General features: G+C 39.3%; 1 protein-coding gene across 1 annotated transcript; it reads left to right on the top strand.

Moving 5' to 3' along the window:
• Positions 1–49: 49 nt before the first annotated feature.
• trim35-28 (tripartite motif containing 35-28) lies at positions 50–19,780 on the top strand. Its single transcript, XM_058376059.1, has 12 exons — positions 50–738; positions 2,843–2,938; positions 3,042–3,272; positions 3,437–3,459; positions 3,541–3,662; positions 5,415–10,779; positions 10,871–10,918; positions 10,992–11,057; positions 11,194–12,016; positions 12,444–12,542; positions 12,681–12,765; positions 12,875–19,780. Exons 1-6 carry the CDS (start codon positions 313–315, stop codon positions 5,939–5,941), a joined length of 1,425 nt encoding a protein of 474 aa, XP_058232042.1. The 5' UTR covers positions 50–312; the 3' UTR covers positions 5,942–10,779; positions 10,871–10,918; positions 10,992–11,057; positions 11,194–12,016; positions 12,444–12,542; positions 12,681–12,765; positions 12,875–19,780.
• The last annotated feature ends 112 nt before the right edge of the window (positions 19,781–19,892 follow it).

Below are 19,892 nucleotides of genomic sequence, written 5' to 3'. Positions count from 1 at the left end.
GCAAAGCAAAAAATATATATCTGCGCATGCTCGGGGAGGGTGACGCTGATTGGATAATCAGTATAGCACAGACCCTGGACCTGAAATACACGGAATTTCCCGAAGGCGGATATTAACCAAAATTAGAAAGGCGCTAACAGTTAAACCAAAGTTACGGAGGCAAATCTAGTAATATTTCGCTTTTGAGATTCGAGTACTTTGCCAAGACTGGGCGAGTAGTTAGTTGTATGTGGGGGAAATCCCGTATACGTCTTCGATCGTAGTTTCAAACTCAGCTGAAAGTGAAAGTGCGCGTGCGCTTCCCTTCTCAACATGGCCTTCGCTATGGACGAGGACGATATTATTGACAGGCCGTCGCTTCTCGAGTCTGATCTGAGCTGTCCGGTGTGTAGGGAGCTTTACCGAGATCCCTTACTGCTCTCATGCGGTCACAGCTTTTGCGGAGACTGTCTGGAGCGCAGCTGGCAGAACAAACGCCCAAAGAACTGTCCCGTGTGTCGTAAGAACTGCGACGGAGAGACGCCGATCCCGAACCGGGCCCTGAAGAACTCCACTGAGTCTTTTCAGAAAGAGAGAACATGGCGACATACGGGAGCTCCAGCAGTGATCTGTGGCTTACACCAACGCGATCTGCAGATGTTCTGCGTTCATGATGAAGCGCCCATATGTGTGGAGTGCGTTCCAATGCATTTTGGCCACGATGTCAAACCCATAGACCATGGAGTAAAGTATTGCGAGGTTGGTCCACTGTGTTTTATTTACACTGACCAGTGTATTGTTTTGACCTGCATTCTGATATGCACTATATTGCCAAAAGTTTTGGGCCACCCCTTCAAATCGTCAAATTCAGGGGTTGGGCTTGGCCTCTTAGTTCCAGTGAAATGAATTCTTAATGCTTCAGCATACCAAGACATTTTGGACAATTTCATGCTCCCACCTTTGTGGGAACAGTTTGGGGATAACCCCTTCCTGTTCCAACATGACTGCACATCAGTGCACAAAGCAAGGTCCATAAGCAAGTTTGGTGTGGAGGAACTTGACTGGCCTGCTCAACCCGATAGAACACCTTTGGGATGAATTATAGCGGAGACCAGCAAGGCATTTAAAAACTGGGTCTGCCTTTACATGCATGTGAATTTAATATGGAGTCGACCCGCCCTTTACAGGTATAACAGCTTCAACTCTTCTGGGAAGGCTTTTCACAAGGTTTAGGAGTGTGTTTATGACCATTCCTCTAGAAGCACATTTGTGAGGTCAGGCACTGATGTTGGACGAGAAGGTCTGGCTCACAGTCTCCGCTCTAATTCATCCTAAATGTGTTCAATCAGGTTGAGGTCAGGCCTCCTACACACCAAACTCACTCATCCATGTCTTTTGGACCTTGCTTTGTGCACTGGTGTGCAGTCATGTTGGAACAGAAAGAAGCCATCCCCAAACTGTTTCCACAAAGTTGGGAGCATGAAATTGTCCAAAATGTCTTGGTATGCTGAAGCATTAAGAGTTCCTTTCACTGGAACTAAGGGGCCAAGCCCAACACCTGAAATCAATGATTTGGAGGGGTGTCCTAAAACGTTTGACAATGTTAAGTGTATTATAACATATATTTTTTTGACTAATAATATAAATGAGTGAGTACACACTTAATGGCCACCAATGGCTGGACGATTTAGAGAGGAAAATGGTCTGTGCTGTCTGGGTAGAATAGAAGACATATCTTAGAGCAACACTGGCCAATCATGATAGCCACTGAGCTCATGTATGCTGAACAGGTTCGATAGCATATTCCATAAAGTGTGTTACCTTGCCCTGTGACACAGCATGAGCAGCTGTTTGTATGTTTTATATAGACTGATGTCTTTATGTAATTGCACCAAAAACTATTTATTATCTAAACTATTTTTTTTTTTATCACAAAGCAGTCATTGGGACCGTGATGATCAGGGATGAGTGCTCTCTGTATCGAGTGCAGGACAGTCTTTAACATCTGCTCAGAATGTCAACAGATACACTATATAGCCAAATGTTTGTGAACTCCTGACCATCACACCTAAATGTGATTCTTTCCCAAACAAAGCACACTATTGTGTAGAATATGTTGGATGTAGCATTACAATTTTCCTTCACTGGAGTTAAGAGGCTTAAGCTTGTTTAAGGGCTTGAGTAAACTGCACAGAGACCATACCTCATACCTCAACCTAGATGAACACCTCTGGAATGACCCGGACTGCTTGACATCAGTGCCTGACCACACAAATTCTCTTGTGGCTGAATGAGAACCCAACAGGGCTTCCCAGAAGTGTGGAGATTAATATAACAGCAAAGTGATGGACTAAATATGGAATGGTATGCTCAAGTGTCAATGGTCATGTGTCGGGGCATTAAGTTGCTCAGTCTTTGATTCTACAATGAAACATTTCTATCCTCAGGGGAGTTAATGGCAGGTCAATGAATTATTATTTGAATATGAAAATTATATTGATAAGTGCTTGTTGAGCTTGATCCGTAGTCAGCTGCATGAACATAACATGCATGTACAGTAGGCTGGCTATACTTGTACTAGGACAACAATAAACTACCTAAATAACTTACTTACTAACTTATTATAACAAAATTACTGGCATGTCAGAGTCACATGGGACTAAAATACCTGAGATTCTCTGATAACAACATTACCCAGTCAAAGGACTTCTTTATGATGGTTTTTCCTTTAATTATCACCTGTCTCTCGGTGGAGGCGATAAAAGTAAAAGACTGACTAGCTGAGTTTGACTCTAAATTCACAGCCCTGCGCTATGATACAACACGGCCTGTAATAGTGTAACCATGCTGTTTTTTGTTCTAGGACTTGCTCAACCTCAAAATCAATATACTTGCTGAAAAATTGGAGTCTTTTAAGAAGCTGAAGAAACGATATAACGAGGCAGTCAATTTTATTCAGGTAATTGATATTCACTGCCAACTTTCTTTGCTTTTATACGTGCCTAATGCTGCTCATGGTGTACAAAGAGACTTTTATGAATCGAAAACTTGTCACTTTACAGAGCCAGTCAGAGGAAGCGGAGAAGCAAATCCGACAGGAGTTTGAGAGGCTTCATCAGATTCTAAAAGATGAAGAATCGTCCAGAATTTTAGCCCTGAAGAAAGAAGAGGAGCAGAAGAAAAAGATAATGAAAGAGAAGTTTGAAAGCATCAGCTCTGATATCACCCGTCTCACTGAGCTGGTTCAGTCACTGAGGAGGGAGATGAGCGCAGATCATTTAGTTCTTCTACAAGTATGAAAGTTGTCTCTTTTTTTTTAAATGGAAATTTGTGTTCGTTAAGAAGCGTGTATGGCATCAGAAATGACGTTTTTTTTTATTAGGAATTACTTGTCTTTGTCAATGGACAAGGCTTGTTAATAACCGGTAAAAGTTACTAATATTTTTATTTCTTCCAGAACTACCAGAGTCTTAAATTTAGGTAAGTTTTGCGGTTATCCATCTTGTTTCAGAAGATAATTTGAACATGCAACATTTATTTATGCTGTCTAATGTGTTCCAGGGCCCAGTGGACAGACGAAGAACCCCAAAGGTTTCCTTCTGGAGCTCTCATTAATATGGCCTCACATGTTGGAGCACTGGATTATAAAGTTTGGGAGAGCATGCGGTCACAGGTCAAATGTTGTAAGTGTGCATTTTGGTCTTAAAGGCAAAAATCCACATCGAATGACTTATTTATTATTAACCTTTATCATTAACATGCAACATTGATCTTTAATGTGTCCAAGATTTATTTTATAATAAAATCCTGAGTTGACATTTGCAATCTTTCATAAGTATTTGCTTAATGTCTTCCAATATTACCAACGATACTTGGTGGTAGTGGTGCCTTAGTCCTTTTGTCTGTCCTGCTGTTGAGTCGAGTCTCTGTAACTCATTGTGCATTGTGTAGCTGTATTGCCTTTTTGGAATTTTGAGTCCAGCATTCACAGTCTCCACTACTTTTACATTTTTTATTTATTTATTTTTTAAATTAATGACATTTAATATCACCAGAAATTAGTGAGTGAGGAAACCTTCTTACAGGACTGACAAAATATGGAACCAACCAACAGATAAGCAACAAGGTTGCTAGGCACATCACAAATACACCATATGGCCAAATGTATGTGGATGACTGACCATCTCACCAATACGTGGTCATTCGTAAAAAGTGTGCCACAAAACTGGAAGCTCAAAAAGTGTTTAGAATGTTTTTGTACGCTGTATTATTATGGTTTCCCCAAGTGGTCCAATCCTGTTGTGTGGACAAAGTGAGGTCCATGGATACCTGGAGTCAACTCTGACTCAACTTTAGTGAACATTTTTGGGATGAAATGGAACACTGACCTCTGAATGACCAAATCCCCATAGAGCGTACCAAAATGTAATGTCTTTCCAGCATGAAGATTATTAAAACATGAAAGGGGGATAAATCTGAATTGGGTTGTTTATCAAGCACATGTTGGTGTGTTGCTCAGATCTCCATAGATGTTTGGCCATATAGTGTACATTGCTCCGTCATAACATTATGACCACCTGCCTAAAATTGTGTTGGTCCTGCCAAAACAACCCAGACCCGTCACGCACTGTGTATTCTGACGTCTTTCTATCAGAACCAGCATTAACCTCAACAATTTGAGCAACAGTAGCTCAACTGTTGAATCAGATCACACAGGCCAGCCTTGGCTGCCCATGACCCTGTCAGCGGTTTACCACTGTTCCTTCCTCTGACCACTTTTGATAGATATTGACCACTGCAGACCGGGAACACCCCACAAGAGCTGCAGTTTTGGAGATGCTCTGATCCAGTCGTCTAGCCATCACAATTTGGCCCTTGTCAAACTCACTCAAATCCTTACGCTTGTCCATTTTTCCTGCTTCTAACACATCAACTTTGAGCACAATGTTCACTTGCTGCCTAATATATCCCACCCACTAGCAGGTGCCATGAGGAGGTAAAACTGATAACACCAGCTCTGTTTATAACTATTGTATTGATTTTTTTTTGTAGGCATGAGAATATGACGGATAATGCATACACGTCATATAAACATTCCTCTATCTCTTTATCCAATTATACAGTTATCAAAGCTGTTATTATTGACTGACATCTTTGCAGAAAACAAGCTAGTTCTCTAGAACTTATGTAAAACATCAGAAGTCCTCAGAAGAGAGGGAGATCATAGAGAAATCATATTAAATGTCACATGGACATTAACCTACATTCAGATTCCTGAATACAACATGTGGTAGCCTGCTTTTGACCGTGTACATTCCTTCTGTTTTTTTTTGCCTTAAAAGTCTCAGATATAAGAATAAATAAATGCACTTTAGACTTTAGAACAAAATGTTTTGAAGTTGGCTACAAAATCTAAATCTCTGTTTTCTTTGCAGTTCCAGTGCTGATGGATCCAAACACTATTTCACCATGGCTATTAATGTCCCCTGACTACGCAAGTGTAAAAGAGAACACAGAGAGGCAATCTGTCCCAGACAACCCTGAACGTTTTGACCCCTGTGTCTTTGTCTTGGGCTCAGAGGGTTTTGTGTCAGGTCGCCATCGTTGGGAAGTCTATGTAGGTGATAATCCAAAGTGGGTCATCGGAGTGTGTAAGGAGTCTGTGGCACGCAAGAGGAAGTTCACAGTGACTACAACAGCAGGTGTGTGGAGCATCGGCTTAAGTAAAGGAGTGTACAGCGGTCTGACTACTCCTCGCACCCCGCTAAATGTGGAGAAGAGACCCGAGAAAATCCGGGTGAAACTCAACATGGATAAAGGAGAGGTGTCTTTCTGGGATGCAGACAGTGGGGCACACCTCATCACCTACAACGACGAATTTCCTTCAAAGCTCTTCCCTCTCTTTGGCCCTGGGCTCCACAAAACTCCAATGGCTATTCAGCCTGCCAAACTCACAAAGTAGTAAGGGAGTAACGATACAGTGTGACGTATCATATTGTGCTATACATGGCTTCTGATCTGACACATTAAAACATCACGGAGAGCATAATGAAATAAATACCATTGCATCTATGCCATATTCATAAAGATAAAGACACACCAAATTTGGATAGTTTTGAAACGAGGATGCAAAATTGGTGGAAAAATGAAATCGGTGAAGACACAAGGACTGAGAAATGGGCAGAAGTGGTAACCCTGGACATCGCCGAAAGCTTGACTACAGCACTACTGTTTAATTAGTCATGTTTCGCTTTGTCAGTTCTAATGCACAGCTCTTGTTTTGATTTATTTTCTTCTCATATAAGCACTGTCATTATAAAGTTCCAATGACTATTATATAGTTGAGTGTTCATAAATGTTAACTGTATTGAACGTGTATCATATCAAGAAGTCACTATCAAATTGTTCTTTAAAATCTGTCTTAGAAGGGGTAGTGGGTAAGAAGGGAGTGGAGGCGAGTCAGTTTCGGATGTGATACTGGAATTATGGTTGAGGTATATAGGAAAAAACCTAAAGGAGCTCAAATCAGTATTCCGTGTCCTATTCTACAAAGTAGAGCTGCATATTAACGATCTATTTTGTTTTACTGGGTTGAAGGTAGAAACATATGATGTCCTTATAATTGTTTATAGGTGATTGCTATCAAGAAAGTTAGCGACTTTCTGGAAATTTTTTTTTTTTGCCTGGTAAATTTATCCTGGTTCAGATATCCTATCTGGATATCTGTCTAATACTGGGTTCACACATACAGCGACTCGCAGAAACAGAGCGACCGCAGATCATTTATTATAATAACGCGTCGGCGACTGTATATGGACGTGTCCAGTGACGCAACAAAGTTGAAAACAGTTTAGCTTTAGGAAAAAATGTGAAGCAGCTATCACTGTGAGTGAAGACAGTAGAGCTCTTATGATCGTCGCAAAGAGCCCACACTGCTTCTCCATCATCTTCTCATGCACCGGTGAAGTTTATTCACCAAATACTTCCAGAATATTTACTTTTAGCAGCAAAACTAGTTGCTCCTCCCACTGATAATTGTTATTACTATGGCAACCACCGTGTAGAAACACGCCGACTTGCAATATAGTCACTGTATGTGTGAATATAGCATATTAAATGCCTTTCATTTGGTCTCTTCTGTCTTTCCATCTTTTATTTATTGTCTTTTCTCTCTCTCTCTCTCTCTCTCCCTCTTTTTTTTTTATTTTCATTCTTCTTTTCTTCTCCGATCTTATTCTCTCTCTTCCTGACTGTAAACTGATGTCTTTCCATCAGGCCACAGTCATGAATGGTAAAAATCAAACTTTTACAAATAAAACATACACTTTAATGCGCTTAAAAAAAAATAATTTTAGCTCCTTGCAAGTAAAGCAAAAAATATATCCATGCTTAAGATGGCTGTGTTATATTTGTTTAATATATATCCTGGTTAGAGAGGTGTAATATGATTTAATGTCATAAAATTGAATAATTGTATTACTTAATTATCAAAACAGTAAGGCGGAAATATCATCATTCTTCACCAAACAGAGCCGTACTCTACAGCCTTAAACTACTAAGAGAGAGAGAGAGAGAGAATTTATTGTGTTTAACTATTCTTATTGTTCATTTTGCTGGTATTTTGTTGGCATGAGAGCAGAAGGCTATGCATCCTAAAGCAGAGCTGGTTCAATAAAACCGTTCTCAGTTATTTGCTTGTTTGGATTCTTGGGTTGTGATTACAGCCAAGAGGAGAATCTACATACAAGAATCTCCAACAGGGTGTATAAAGTCTGACCTCAGAGCCAAATGTGGCCTGTGGACAGATGTTAACTGACCCACAGCTTTTCTATTAAGGCAAATTGTTTGCCTTAATAGAAAAAGTCCTTCAGAACATTAACAGCAATAATAATAGTATTAATAACACTGATTTTTGTTCCTGAGTAGTGAATGAAATTTTCCAATTACTCTTGATGGAAAATGATGGAAAATAGCTATTAAACCCCTTGAAGTTTGGGCTTTTAAGAGAACAAAAACGTCAGAATTAGCCCATTTTACTAAAGAAAACTGCCCAAAACTAACCTAAACTTTCATGGCTAAGATGGGTTTGGGTTACAAAGAATGGGGAAATAACACTTATTTCCCAGGAACAAGAAAAAAGTAAAAATTTGTTACGTAGTGTAATAATACTGTAATAATAATAATAACTATGTTTTTCATGAGGTTATATATTTGTCATACATACTGCGATACAGCTTTAACATAAAAAACAAAGACCTAATATTGCATAGGTCTCCCACCATAACAGATCTGACCCCTTAAACCATGGACTCTCTCTCTCGTGTTTGTAAGTGTTCTAGCTTTTCCTCTAGCACTAGTTTGCACAATTTTTTTGATGTTGGACATCAGAATTATGTATCAGCAGCTCTTCAGGAAGTTCTTTTTTAAAATAACACTTAGAAATTTTACATTTGTAACATGTGCCCTTATCTAGGGCGACTTAATCTAATTTTTAAACAACTGAGCAATTGAGGGTTTCGAGCCTTACTCAAGGGTCCAGTAGTGGATCTGGGATTTAAACTCCAACTCCTTAACCACTAAGCCACCATATCCTCCTACACACACATTCCAAGCTCATCCGTTAGAGATTGGGATTGCAAACGTTGATGAATGCTTAAGCTTACAATGCAGTGCTTCCAGATGTCGTCTTTAGTTTTATTTATCCTCATTTTTGAAAATATGTTTATACAGGGCATGGACTAAATGAGGGTGCAAGTCATGCGATATAAATACCCTCAGTGGACACATGAAAACAAGGGTCAGATTATAAATAATGCATGGGTGGAGAGCCAGTGAACCCAGTCATGCTTATTATGAATTAATGCATCATGCTTTGAGTAACACAAACCAAACCAAATGCATACATTCATATATACATAGATATATACCATAACATTAAAACCACTGACAAGTAGTAAATGAGTAAATAACATGAATTATCTCATTTCAGTAGTGTTTGCTGGAAGCAGGTAAAATGGGCAACCATAAGGTTCTGAGTGATCAAATTGTAACGGTTAGAGCATTTCCGAAACAGCAGGTCCTGAGGGATGTTTCTTACGTACAGTAATCCTGGTACGCATTGATTATTAATGGCTTGATGAATATGACAAAGAGCTCAAATCATTGACTTGGCCTCCAAATTCCCCAAATCTCATTCAATCACGTATCTGTGATCTGTGGGATGTGCTGGACAAACTAGTCCAATCCATGGAGGCTCCATCTCATCATTTAAAGGACCTGAAGGATCTCCTGCTAATGGCTTGGTGCTAGATACCACAGCACACCTTCAGAGGTATAGTGGAGTATTAGAATCTGAGAAAGACATGTTAGTTTACATGTTTCTGCAATATATCTGCTAACTCTGTGTACCGACATAATTACACCACAGGGCATACTGTTATAATTCAATTCAATTTGTTTGTTTAGCACTTTTAACAATGGACATTGTCTCAAAGCAGCTTTTCAGAAGTATAGAAACAGAAAAGAAAAAAATGCTTAGAGTTAAGATACTACTTTATCCCTAATGTACAAGCCAGAGGCGATGGTGGCAAGGAAAAACTCCCTGAGATGATATGAGGAAGAAACCTTGAGAGGAACCAGGCTCAGAAGGGAACCTCATCCTCATTAGGGTGACACTAGACAGTAAATACTGTAAATGTTAATGCAATAGCAACCAAGAGCTCCTTTCAGAACTAGAGGGTCAGTGTAGTTTCATTATTGACTTAGCACTAATTCCTTCCTGTCACAAGCTGACAAATGCAACGGCAGTTCAGGGACGGTGTGATAGCCTCCAAAATTTTCACTGACAGATTGGAATAAAGCCACCCCATAGTGGATAATTCTGGTATAACAGCAGATCCTAAAGGGGCTAGCATGTTTGCTTAACTTCTTAAATCTGTAGTTTGTGAGTTTGTTTGTCTGATTGTACCCTGTGATGGTTTGGCACACTGTCCAGTGTGTCCCCAGCCTTGTTTCAGGCTCACCGTGACCCCGTTCAGGATGTCAGTGATCTTTAGGACAGAAAGTGAATAGATGGATAACACGTTATGAGGTGTGACTATAGAAATAATTATATATTAGAATGAGCACATTCATTTAATCCTGTGACCGATTGGATTTGCTCTTCTTAGTCACACCTGAGTCATCCATCGTGTCAGCTCATGCAGAGCTTACAGGGAAATTCCAGCTTTTGTAGAAAGCTTTGCTTAGTAGGTGTAAGGTAAGCTCAAAATCTAGTTTTCTAGTGTTACAGCTAGATCACAGTTTTGCATGAAATCCTGCTTCCCATAAATTAGTGACTGCAGATGGTTACATATTGCAGTAGATGGTAAAATACCCTCTTTTATTATTAATGCTTGGTCGTGAATTATACAATGTAATACCAAGCTGAATGCTGGTGCACTTGAAAACATGACTAGCCATTTTAAGATCTCAACACAATACAACATTTCTCCTAATTTTACCTATTACCTAATAAATTTAGCTACTGGTTGTAAATGTATGATAGAAAATATTTGTTGTAATTGAAATTACAACAAATGAAGCGGATGAAGTCTCCAGACTCCATCAGCTCCCAGTCTGAGGTACTGTACAGTGCTGCAGCTGAAATAGAAACACACACACACACACACACACTTTACAAGCTCTAATGTTTAGCTTTGTTGTTCTCTTTCTAGTCAGTGGACATCAAGAGAGGTATCCTTGGATATAGTCCATAGTCGACTCTATGAAACCACAGAGACGTACCTCTTGAATCACGAGGTAATCACAGTCTTTATTACTCTGATGAAGAGAATTGACATTAATGATTATTGTATAAGCACTTTTAGGTTCACCAAAATGTTATTTGCAGGAATTCTCTCATTTTAAGGATACTGAGGACCGACTCACCGGAATTCAGGTAAGGGTTTATTCATTGTTGCATTACAAAATGTTGTTAACTGCAGTGACTCATTGTGTTTGTGTGTGTTAAGGTCATTAAGCCTTACCATCAGCTGCTGCCCACCGCATCTCACAGTGACCTTTCAGCTATTGTTTCGGTAAAAAATCCTTTCATTCATTTATTAAAGTCAATCAGTTTTTTCTTTGTAAGAAAAGCGACAGAATGTTAGATGTGTTGGTATGAACCTGCTATGACAAGAAGCACTTACAGTCTTCATGCTCTACTTTTCACAGCCTCTCACTGCTGGACAGCTGGACAGCACCTGGCTTAATATTCAGTACCTCTCTGAAAACATCTTCAGCTCCCAGTCTGGGGTATTCTACCGAGCTTCAGCTGAGATACAAACACACAAACAAGTTTTTCTATTTCTAGTCTGTGGACATTCAGAGGATGGTGAGGGGTCCGGAGAGGTGTGGCTGCTGGTTTAATACCACCAAGACCTGCTACTTGAACCACATGTTAATTACAGGCTTAATTTACTCTACTGACAATAATAAATATTAGATAGCACTACTGTAAAAGGTTTTGGGTTTTGGCTGATTTTGCTGTGCATTTTCAGGGATTCCCTTAAGATAGCAATATTCAAGATTGTTTCACTGGCTTTCAGGTAAGGGATTATTTGTTGTGGATTCACAAAACCTTTGTTAATTGCCTTGACTAATTGTGTTCACTTTCAATTGTGTTATGAAGAGCATATCTGGGAGGGTTACAGAATACATTTCCTGTAACCGCATGGAAACATCTGTCATTGTGGCACTTGAGGATTATGTGGTAAATTTTTTACTTTGACATGAAGTGTAGCTTTCTGAATTTGGTCTGTTGTACATTTATTTAAAAAAAGCCTGACCCCAGAGGAGGTGCCCTTTATTAGGTACAATCCTCTTCACAGTTTATTGGTGTTATTTATGTATGTATAATATACACTAAGCTTTTCTATTGTTTTTTTAGATGCCATCTTTCTGACAGAGAGGTCACTGGGAACAGCCTGAAGCTGCCTGCTCTCCGCCAGGCATTTGCTGTGAGCAAAACCTTTGTGTATCTGCTGTTATTGCACAGGTAAAGTTCACTCTCCTTGTGTGCTGTCTTATATTCAGACTATGCTTGCCAGCATCCACAATCAGAACTTCCTGTTTGTGGCTGGAAAGAAGATTGCATGACTGGCAGCAAAAAAAAAAATTTTTTGTGCAAAATACTTTTGTTATCTGAGCTTGAAAATGTTGTAGACATTCAATCAAAATGAGGTAATGAAGACTATGGGAATAACTAGCATCAACAGGTAATTTACTGTTTTATAACAATCACAGCCTTTTATGAATGAGGGACATTCTTAGGATAAATGAAATAGTTGGAAATTTGGCCTATGCATTACATCATCTCTATATATCTTTAAAGGAGAACTGGACATGTTTAGGCTTACTGCTTATGGTTAGGGGTTAAAATAAGTAGCCATGTTGAACACCATAACCAAAGTTTGTTTTAACAGGATACTGTTCATGTACAGCTGGCCTACGAGGCTATGATTCGATTCCTGAGGACATCATTTAACCAGGAATGGATTGCAGCAGAGTTTTTCGGGGCCTGGGTAAGCTTGCAGATGCCTGTGTAAAATGACATGGTTAAATATCAAAGATTTTGATAACATAGAAGACAGGACTCCATCATGTAAAGTAAAGTATATGTAATGTAAATTTTTTTGTTTTGCGTTTTCTCCTCTGTGCAGCTCCACCATTACAACTTTGTGGATTTTTTTATGAACTGCTCGTCTTCTTGCTTGCTACTTCAGGAACGGCTCAGCACCTGAGACAGTAAGTGTCTTATCAGGAGATGAGATGCTTGAATAGGTTTTCCCATATTTGTAATTTTGAAAAGACATGGCATTAACGGAGGTTGTGTCTTTTTTTTTTTCCCCAAAAGTGTGAGGGAGGATTCTTACAATGGCTGATGGCACTCGTCAGCATGTGGGACCTGGATGTGTGGGAACCTGCAGCAGAGCAGTATTTCACAGTGCTTATTGTAACGATACACCAATGCTCAGCTTTGTATCTCTAAGTCACACAGTGACACTGTGTGGGATGTATGTGTGTGTATATCAATAGGATCAGCTGACAGAGCTTTTTGAAGTTCTGTTTTCTCAGCCCCTGGAGCTGTACGGTGACCCAGCAGCCTTGGCCACTGTAGTTAGGCGCATCATGTAGCATGTCCAGCTGATGATGAACACTTTGGAGAAGCTATCATTTCTATTCATCAGTATACAGAGTGCTCCTTTAGAAAACTTTTCTCACTAATATATGTATATAAAAACCTTTTTGAAACTTTGACTCATTCACCAAAATGTGAAAAATGAGTAACAAAATGCAGATATGTGTAGCCTTTGAAAATGTGTTGAGATACCCAGCCTGTAGTCTGATTATAGACTGGAATTCTAATTGTAGAAGATCAAAAATCTCACTGTTTTACATGTACTAGTGGATTTGTCTGCATGGAATAGTATGGACAAATGCAGAAATGACATCATTATAGTACAACAGCTTTATAGGATGCCATCACTCTATTACGTTTTAAGAAAACATATGCTGTAATCCGCTGTCTTTGAGCTGTTTATTGAATCCTTATTAATTTCCTGTAGGGGAAATTTAAACTGATAAAGTAAGTGGAATGTGATTTGTGATTTTAGTAATGTGAACTAAAGAAAATATTCATCAAGTAATAATATAAAAATAAAAAATATAGTATAAGATAAATAGAAAAGCAAGCAGCAATAATGGGGCCAAGCACTTCTGGGCCACAAATCTAGACAACTAAGTACTTGTACACAGGGGTATTTAAACCTGTTATTTTGTATAGCACCACCAAGTGGCCAAATTTCACTAAACCTGGTACATGCCACCCAGGTCTCATGATAAGCACAAATACTGACTTTTATGCCAGTTAACAACATTGCATAGATATGACCACTTTCCATCATGGCACCTTTAAGAGTGAATTTCCGGGTACACTAAAGCCATATTGTTTGACCTGGCAACCTCATTGTGCCATAACTCTAACAGGTTTAAATGTGATTTGGACAAAATCAGAGATGAATGGAACGCAAAGTGGCTGATGCGGAGATTTCCAAATCCAAAAAATAGGATCCTTATCTAATAAAAACAGAAAAAATTTAGTTGAAATATTTGCTTTGGTGACTAAATGTATTTTAATGCTATTGCACCCCCAAGTGGCCAGATTTCAAGAAACTTAAAGCATACCCATGATTGCTAATAGCAAAAAATGTGGCATCACTCCAAAAAAGCACTCCTGAAATACACATTTTCTGTTTTGGTGTCTGTACCATGCAATTTAATTGGATGACAGAGGCGGTATAATTTGACCTAACACTTTTGCCCTGCCCTTTTGCCTTAATTTGCCCTAGCACTGCATGCCCTGAAAACATAGTCAATGAATATTTTTGAGTTTTTTGGGAGAACTGATTGCAACTTAGGCCTGAGACCTGTACAAAACTAACCCCAACCCTAACCCTAGGTTTTCCATATTAATAATTTAAGCCATTTTGAATGAAATTAATTTTTTTATTATTTACTTTAATTTATTTACTAAGCTCCTTGGGACCCGACTACTGACATTTGGTTGGAAAAAATTCTTTATTTCTTAAAACTCTTTATTTTTTATTTATATATATTCTTTCATTTTATTATAATACTAAAGTTTGAGAAGTTGTAGCTTTTTACATTTTATGATTCTTATACTAGTGTACTTATACCAGTTTAAGCCAGTAAGTTAGTGTGTTGATAGGTCAACTAAATGCAGGTCAGTGGGGTTTTTACTAAGTATTTGATTAATTTATTTTTCTTCAGGTGAAACTGAACCCTAAAATTTATTACGGCTGCACTGTATGTGGATGATCCTGAGATTCTGAGGTGACAGAGCCCATGCTTGTGGAGAAATTCAGCTCTGCAGGACGCGTTCCCTCCATTGAGCTCTGCAGGGACTGGAAGACCAGCTCCACACTTGACTACGCTTACATCAAGCTGACAGTAACACAAACCTTACAGAAGACAGGAGAACACTGCTCTGTACACTATTTCTATTCTGTACACTATGCCTGCATTTTTATACCAGTTTATAGCCTGCTTATTCGCGGCAAGTGTAATTTAAGTATAATTTTACTGCTTTACTAGATGGATATGGTCAAGTTTTGTTGAAACATTTATTATCTTATTATCTTAATCTTATTATGCATTATCTTAGAATAAATATGTCAATTAGGATCAATATATATCTAGGTGAGATTAAGCCACATGCAAATTAAGATGTTTGACCAGCCTGGGTTCAATTGACCGGGTTGCCTTTACACAAAGGTTCAGTTTAGCCGTATGAGAGATTTTTTTTCAGGTAACATCAAATTATATTAAGTGTTTAGATAAAGACTTGGGTGAAGATGAGGATGTCATGTTCAGCAAGTATGGTGAGTGTTATGAGGTCTATACATTCAGCTAAATGTAAGGAGCTACACACTCGAGCATCCTGTTAGAACATACAGTATTCTAGAGGCTTTTTTTTGTGTGTGTGTGTGTGTGTGTGTGTGTCATGACAGATAAGAAATCCATGGTCCCAGGGAAATCCCATGTTTTGGCTTTGTCAGATTTGAGAGTCCCATGGATGTGCAGAGTGTGAGTGTATACTGGAGCAGGGTGTGCATATTAATGCCTCTGAGTCACAACTTCATTCCGTTAAAGATATTAAGTTGTAAATGGCTGTGTTAAATAAATAATGAAAGTCCAGCTGTGGCTGGCGTTTCAATATTAACTGCTCAATTCCAGCCAGACACAATCTCACTGGCATTGCTTGACTCATTTGCAGCCCATTATTGCTTCGTCAGAATAGAGGAATATTCTGTAAATCATGTCTTCACGAATCTGAGAATATCTCTAATAGAGCATAAGCACCCCAGTGTGCTGGATATATTTAATAAACAATTGTAAATGAAATAGCTCATTATTGTTTAGTTGGTGAAGTATTGTTCAGGAAATTGTTACATATTTTTAGGAAGAATGCTAAGCCAGAGTTTGGCCCCAGGGCAAATGCAGTCTGTGGACAGATGGTAACTGTCCTGTGGCTTCTCTCTTCAGATGAATGATGATGTAATTCCTTGACCTTGGATTTAACTGTCCTCACAGTTTAGCTGAAAGTGTGCGTTGTGAGTCCATGCATTATTTATTTTAACTGCAATATACTATAGCATAGACATTCCCTCACTGTCCACTTTATTAGGAATATCTGTACACCTATGATTATTCTGTGTAAACTCGAGATTGTTGTGTGTGATGAAAATCTAAGGAGATCTGCAGTTTCTAAAAATACTCATACCAGCCCTTCTGGTTCCAACAATTATGCCATGATTACATTTACATTTACATTTCTGGCATTTGACAGACGCTCTTATCCAGAGTGCTTTGAAATCTCCGTCAATGAATAATTTAACACTGGTTCAATAGGTCACAGATTTAGAATCCCATCAGCCTAAAAACTTTGTTGGTAGTTTTTTTTTTGCTTACAACCTACAACATAGAACAATGCATAAAACAAACGGGGGAAATAAGAGCTAGTTTAAGTGCTTCAGGAAAAGGTAGGTGTTCATCCGTCATGTGAAGACAGCCAGTGACTCAGCTGTATGGACATCTAGGGGAAGTTCATTCCACCACCTCAGTGCCAGAACAGAGAAGAGTCTTTATATATACCTACCTCTTACCCAGAGAGATGGTGGGACCTGTCAAGCAGTGCTAGTAGATCAGAGGGAGCGAGGTGCAGTGCGAGGGGTAATAACAGCTTTGAGGTAAGATGGTGCTGGTTCATTCTTGGCTTTGTAGGCAAACATTAGTGTTTTGAATCTGATGCATGCAGCTGCCAAAGGCCAGTGAATGGAATGCAGCAGTGGGATGGGGTGGGAGAACTTAGGCAGGTTGAAAACAAGTCATGCAGCTGCATGGACCATTGGGATCATTTGCAGTGGAGGAATTGGGTTCAGAGGTAGACCTGCCAGTAGAGAGCTGCAATAGTCCAGCCTTGAAATGACAAGAGACTGAACAAGCACCTAAGAAGCCTGTGTGGAGAGAAATGGGCAAATCCTTCTGATGTTGTTCTGAAGAAACCAACATGAGCGTGTGACATAAGCAACATGTCCACAGTTACCTTAAGGTAACTTTTGCTTTAGCTTTTGCTGGGATTGAGTTTCAGATGATGAGCCATCATTCACAATGATATGTTCACCAGATAAGCCAAGATCTGAGCAGAAGAAGTGGTGTCTGAGAGAGGGAAGGAGAAGATAAGTTGAGTGTCACTGGCATAGCTTTGATAAGAGGGAGAAAAGGAGAAGACCAAGTACTGAGCCTTGTGGAACACCAGTGGAGAGATGTTGATCCTCCATGTTACCTGATATGAGCGACCATCCAGACAGGAAGCAAACCATTCCCATGCTGTTCCACGTATTCCAAGACTTCTGAGGGTGGACAAGAGAGTCTTGTAGTTGACTGTGTCGAGGAGGATGAGGACCAATGACAGCTTGGTTGATCTAGCAGCATGTAGTTTCTCAGTGACAGCCTAAAGGGCAGTCTCTGTGGAATGGGCTGCTTTAAAGCCAGACTGGTTGGGATCTTGGAGGTTGTTCTATGAGAGATACTCAGACAGCTGATTATAAACAATGAGTTCAAGAATTTTAGAAAGAAAGGAGAGAAGCGATACAGGTCTGTAGTTGCTGATGTCTGTGGGATCCAGAGCAGATTTCTTCAGGATTAAAGATTAAAGATCACACTTTTTCATCATTTGATTGTTTGATGTAAACATTAGCTGAAACTCTTGACTTGTATTTGCATTATTGTTTTAAAAAAATTGTGCTGCTGCCACATGATTGACTGGTCAGATAACATCTTTAATTTACTGATATTCCTAATAAAGTGAGCAGTAAGTACTTTTATATGAGTGCTTGTGATTCAAACAAATAAAAATGAATTTTTTTCCATAAACAGTGAATTTATGGAAGCTCCATGAAGGTGACAAGAATGTCAAAAATCTTTTGGCAATACACTATATTGCCAAAAGTATTCGCTCACCTGCCTTGACTCGCATATGAACTTAAGTGACATCCCATTCCTAATCCATAGGGTGCAATATGACGTCGGTCCACCCTTTGCAGCTATAACAGCTTCAACTCTTCTGGGAAGGTTTAGGAGTGTGTTTATGGGAATTTTTGGCCATTCTTCCAGAAGCGCATTTGTGAGGTCACACACTGATGTTGGACGAGAAGGCCTGGCTCTCAGTCTCCGCTCTAATTCATCCCAAAGGTGTTCTATCGGGTTGAGGTCAGGACTCTGTGCAGGCCAGTCAAGTTCATCCACACCAGACTCTGTCATCCATGTCTTTATGGACCTTGCTTTGGAAGAGGAAGGGGCCAGCTCCAAACTGTTCCCACAAAGTTGGGAGCATGGAATTGTCCAAAATGTCTTGTTATGCTGAAGCATTCAGAGTTCCTTTCACTGGAACTAAGGGGCCAAGCCCAGCTCCTGAAAAACAACCCCACACCATAATCCCCCCTCCACCAAACTTTACACTTGGCACAATGCAGTCAGACAAGTACCGTTCTCCTGGCAACCGCCAAACCCAGACTCGTCCATCAGATTTCCAGATGGAGAAGCGCGATTCGTCACTCCAGAGAACGCGTCTCCACTGCTCTAGAGTCCAGTGGCGGCGTGCTTTACACCACTGCATCCGACGCTTTGCATTGCACTTGGTGATGTATGGCTTGGATGCAGCATTATTATTTAACAAAGAGGATTTAGAATATCACTGTCAGAGCGTAACAGCTGGTATCTCTGTATTCACGTGACAGCTGTTATCTCAGTATTTAGTGCCTTGTAAGCTGCCTGTTTGCTGAAAAGCTTCCCTGAGGATTCATTTAAATGAATTGTTTGCAAATCATACATATCCATTGCCATATCAATCTCCATACATATCACACTTTATTTCCATATTGTTTAGCTCAGGGTTGATCAGGCATTGACTCTCCAAATTTATAACACTTTACAATAGCAATACCTGAATAATCATGCACTAATATCTGTATCAACACTTATGTAAATATGAACTAATAATGAGTTCAGGCATGTAGTAATAACAAACTAGTAAAGACCTAACATTAACTATGACGTGTTATGTAGTCATGTGTGAATAATGACCACCTTAAGTACATGTTAGTACATGATTGTTAGTGAATTATAATATTTAGCATATCAGGGGAAAACATGCTCTATAAGAAATAATGTGAATTAAATGTGCATCGTTTCGAATTGTTCACCGTTGTAGGCAAATGAGTAATTGCTCGTTAATTGAACTTGTATATTTATTGAAGCCATGGTGTGGGGATGTGTTAGCTTAGTGGTTAAGGTGTTGGCCTACTGATTGGAAGGTTGTGAGCTCAAACCCGAGGAGCCAAGCAGCCTCTGCTGGACCCCTGAGCAAGACCCTTAACCCTCAACTGCTCAGCTGTATAAAATGTGATAAATTTTAAGTCACTACCAAATGCCAGAAATGTAAATGTGATCACAGGGCATTCTGTTCCCGAACCTTCCACAAACAGGGCAATGGTGTTTTTCCAGTCGTTAAGGTATGGATTAAAATATTTCGTACAAATGGCTAGTATAACAAGTCAATAACTAGCATTACTAACATTTAGTAATCCTAGTAACAACAAAAAAAAGAAAGAAAAACAAACAAACAAAAAAGGACCATATGTCTATTTCCATATGTCTTACTTACACACAAACTCTAGTATATGTTCATACTGACTGATTTTATTTTTTTCTATTATTTTTATTATTTCTATTTATTGTATACGTTTTTATTTATGTATTTAATGTATAGGTTTTTCCTAGATGGTACTCCT

The sequence above is a fragment of the Hemibagrus wyckioides genome, linkage group LG23 (genome assembly GCF_019097595.1).
Source record: "Hemibagrus wyckioides isolate EC202008001 linkage group LG23, SWU_Hwy_1.0, whole genome shotgun sequence".
Classification (NCBI taxonomy): Eukaryota; Metazoa; Chordata; class Actinopteri; order Siluriformes; family Bagridae; genus Hemibagrus; species Hemibagrus wyckioides.
The sequence above is the reverse complement of the archived record's forward strand: the minus strand, read 5'-3'. Positions and strand labels throughout refer to the sequence as shown.

What these genes read in the sequence shown, in the direction of transcription:
- trim35-28 (XM_058376059.1), top strand. Translation starts at nt 313, where the DNA reads ATGGCCTTCGCTATGGACGAGGACGATATTATTGACAGGCCGTCGCTT. An exon ending in TACCAGAGTCTTAAATTTAG is followed by an intron (nt 3,460 to 3,540) that starts GTAAGTTTTGCG and finishes AATGTGTTCCAG; the next exon opens with GGCCCAGTGGACAGACGAAG. An exon ending in GCGGTCACAGGTCAAATGTT is followed by an intron (nt 3,663 to 5,414) that starts GTAAGTGTGCAT and finishes TTTTCTTTGCAG; the next exon opens with TTCCAGTGCTGATGGATCCA.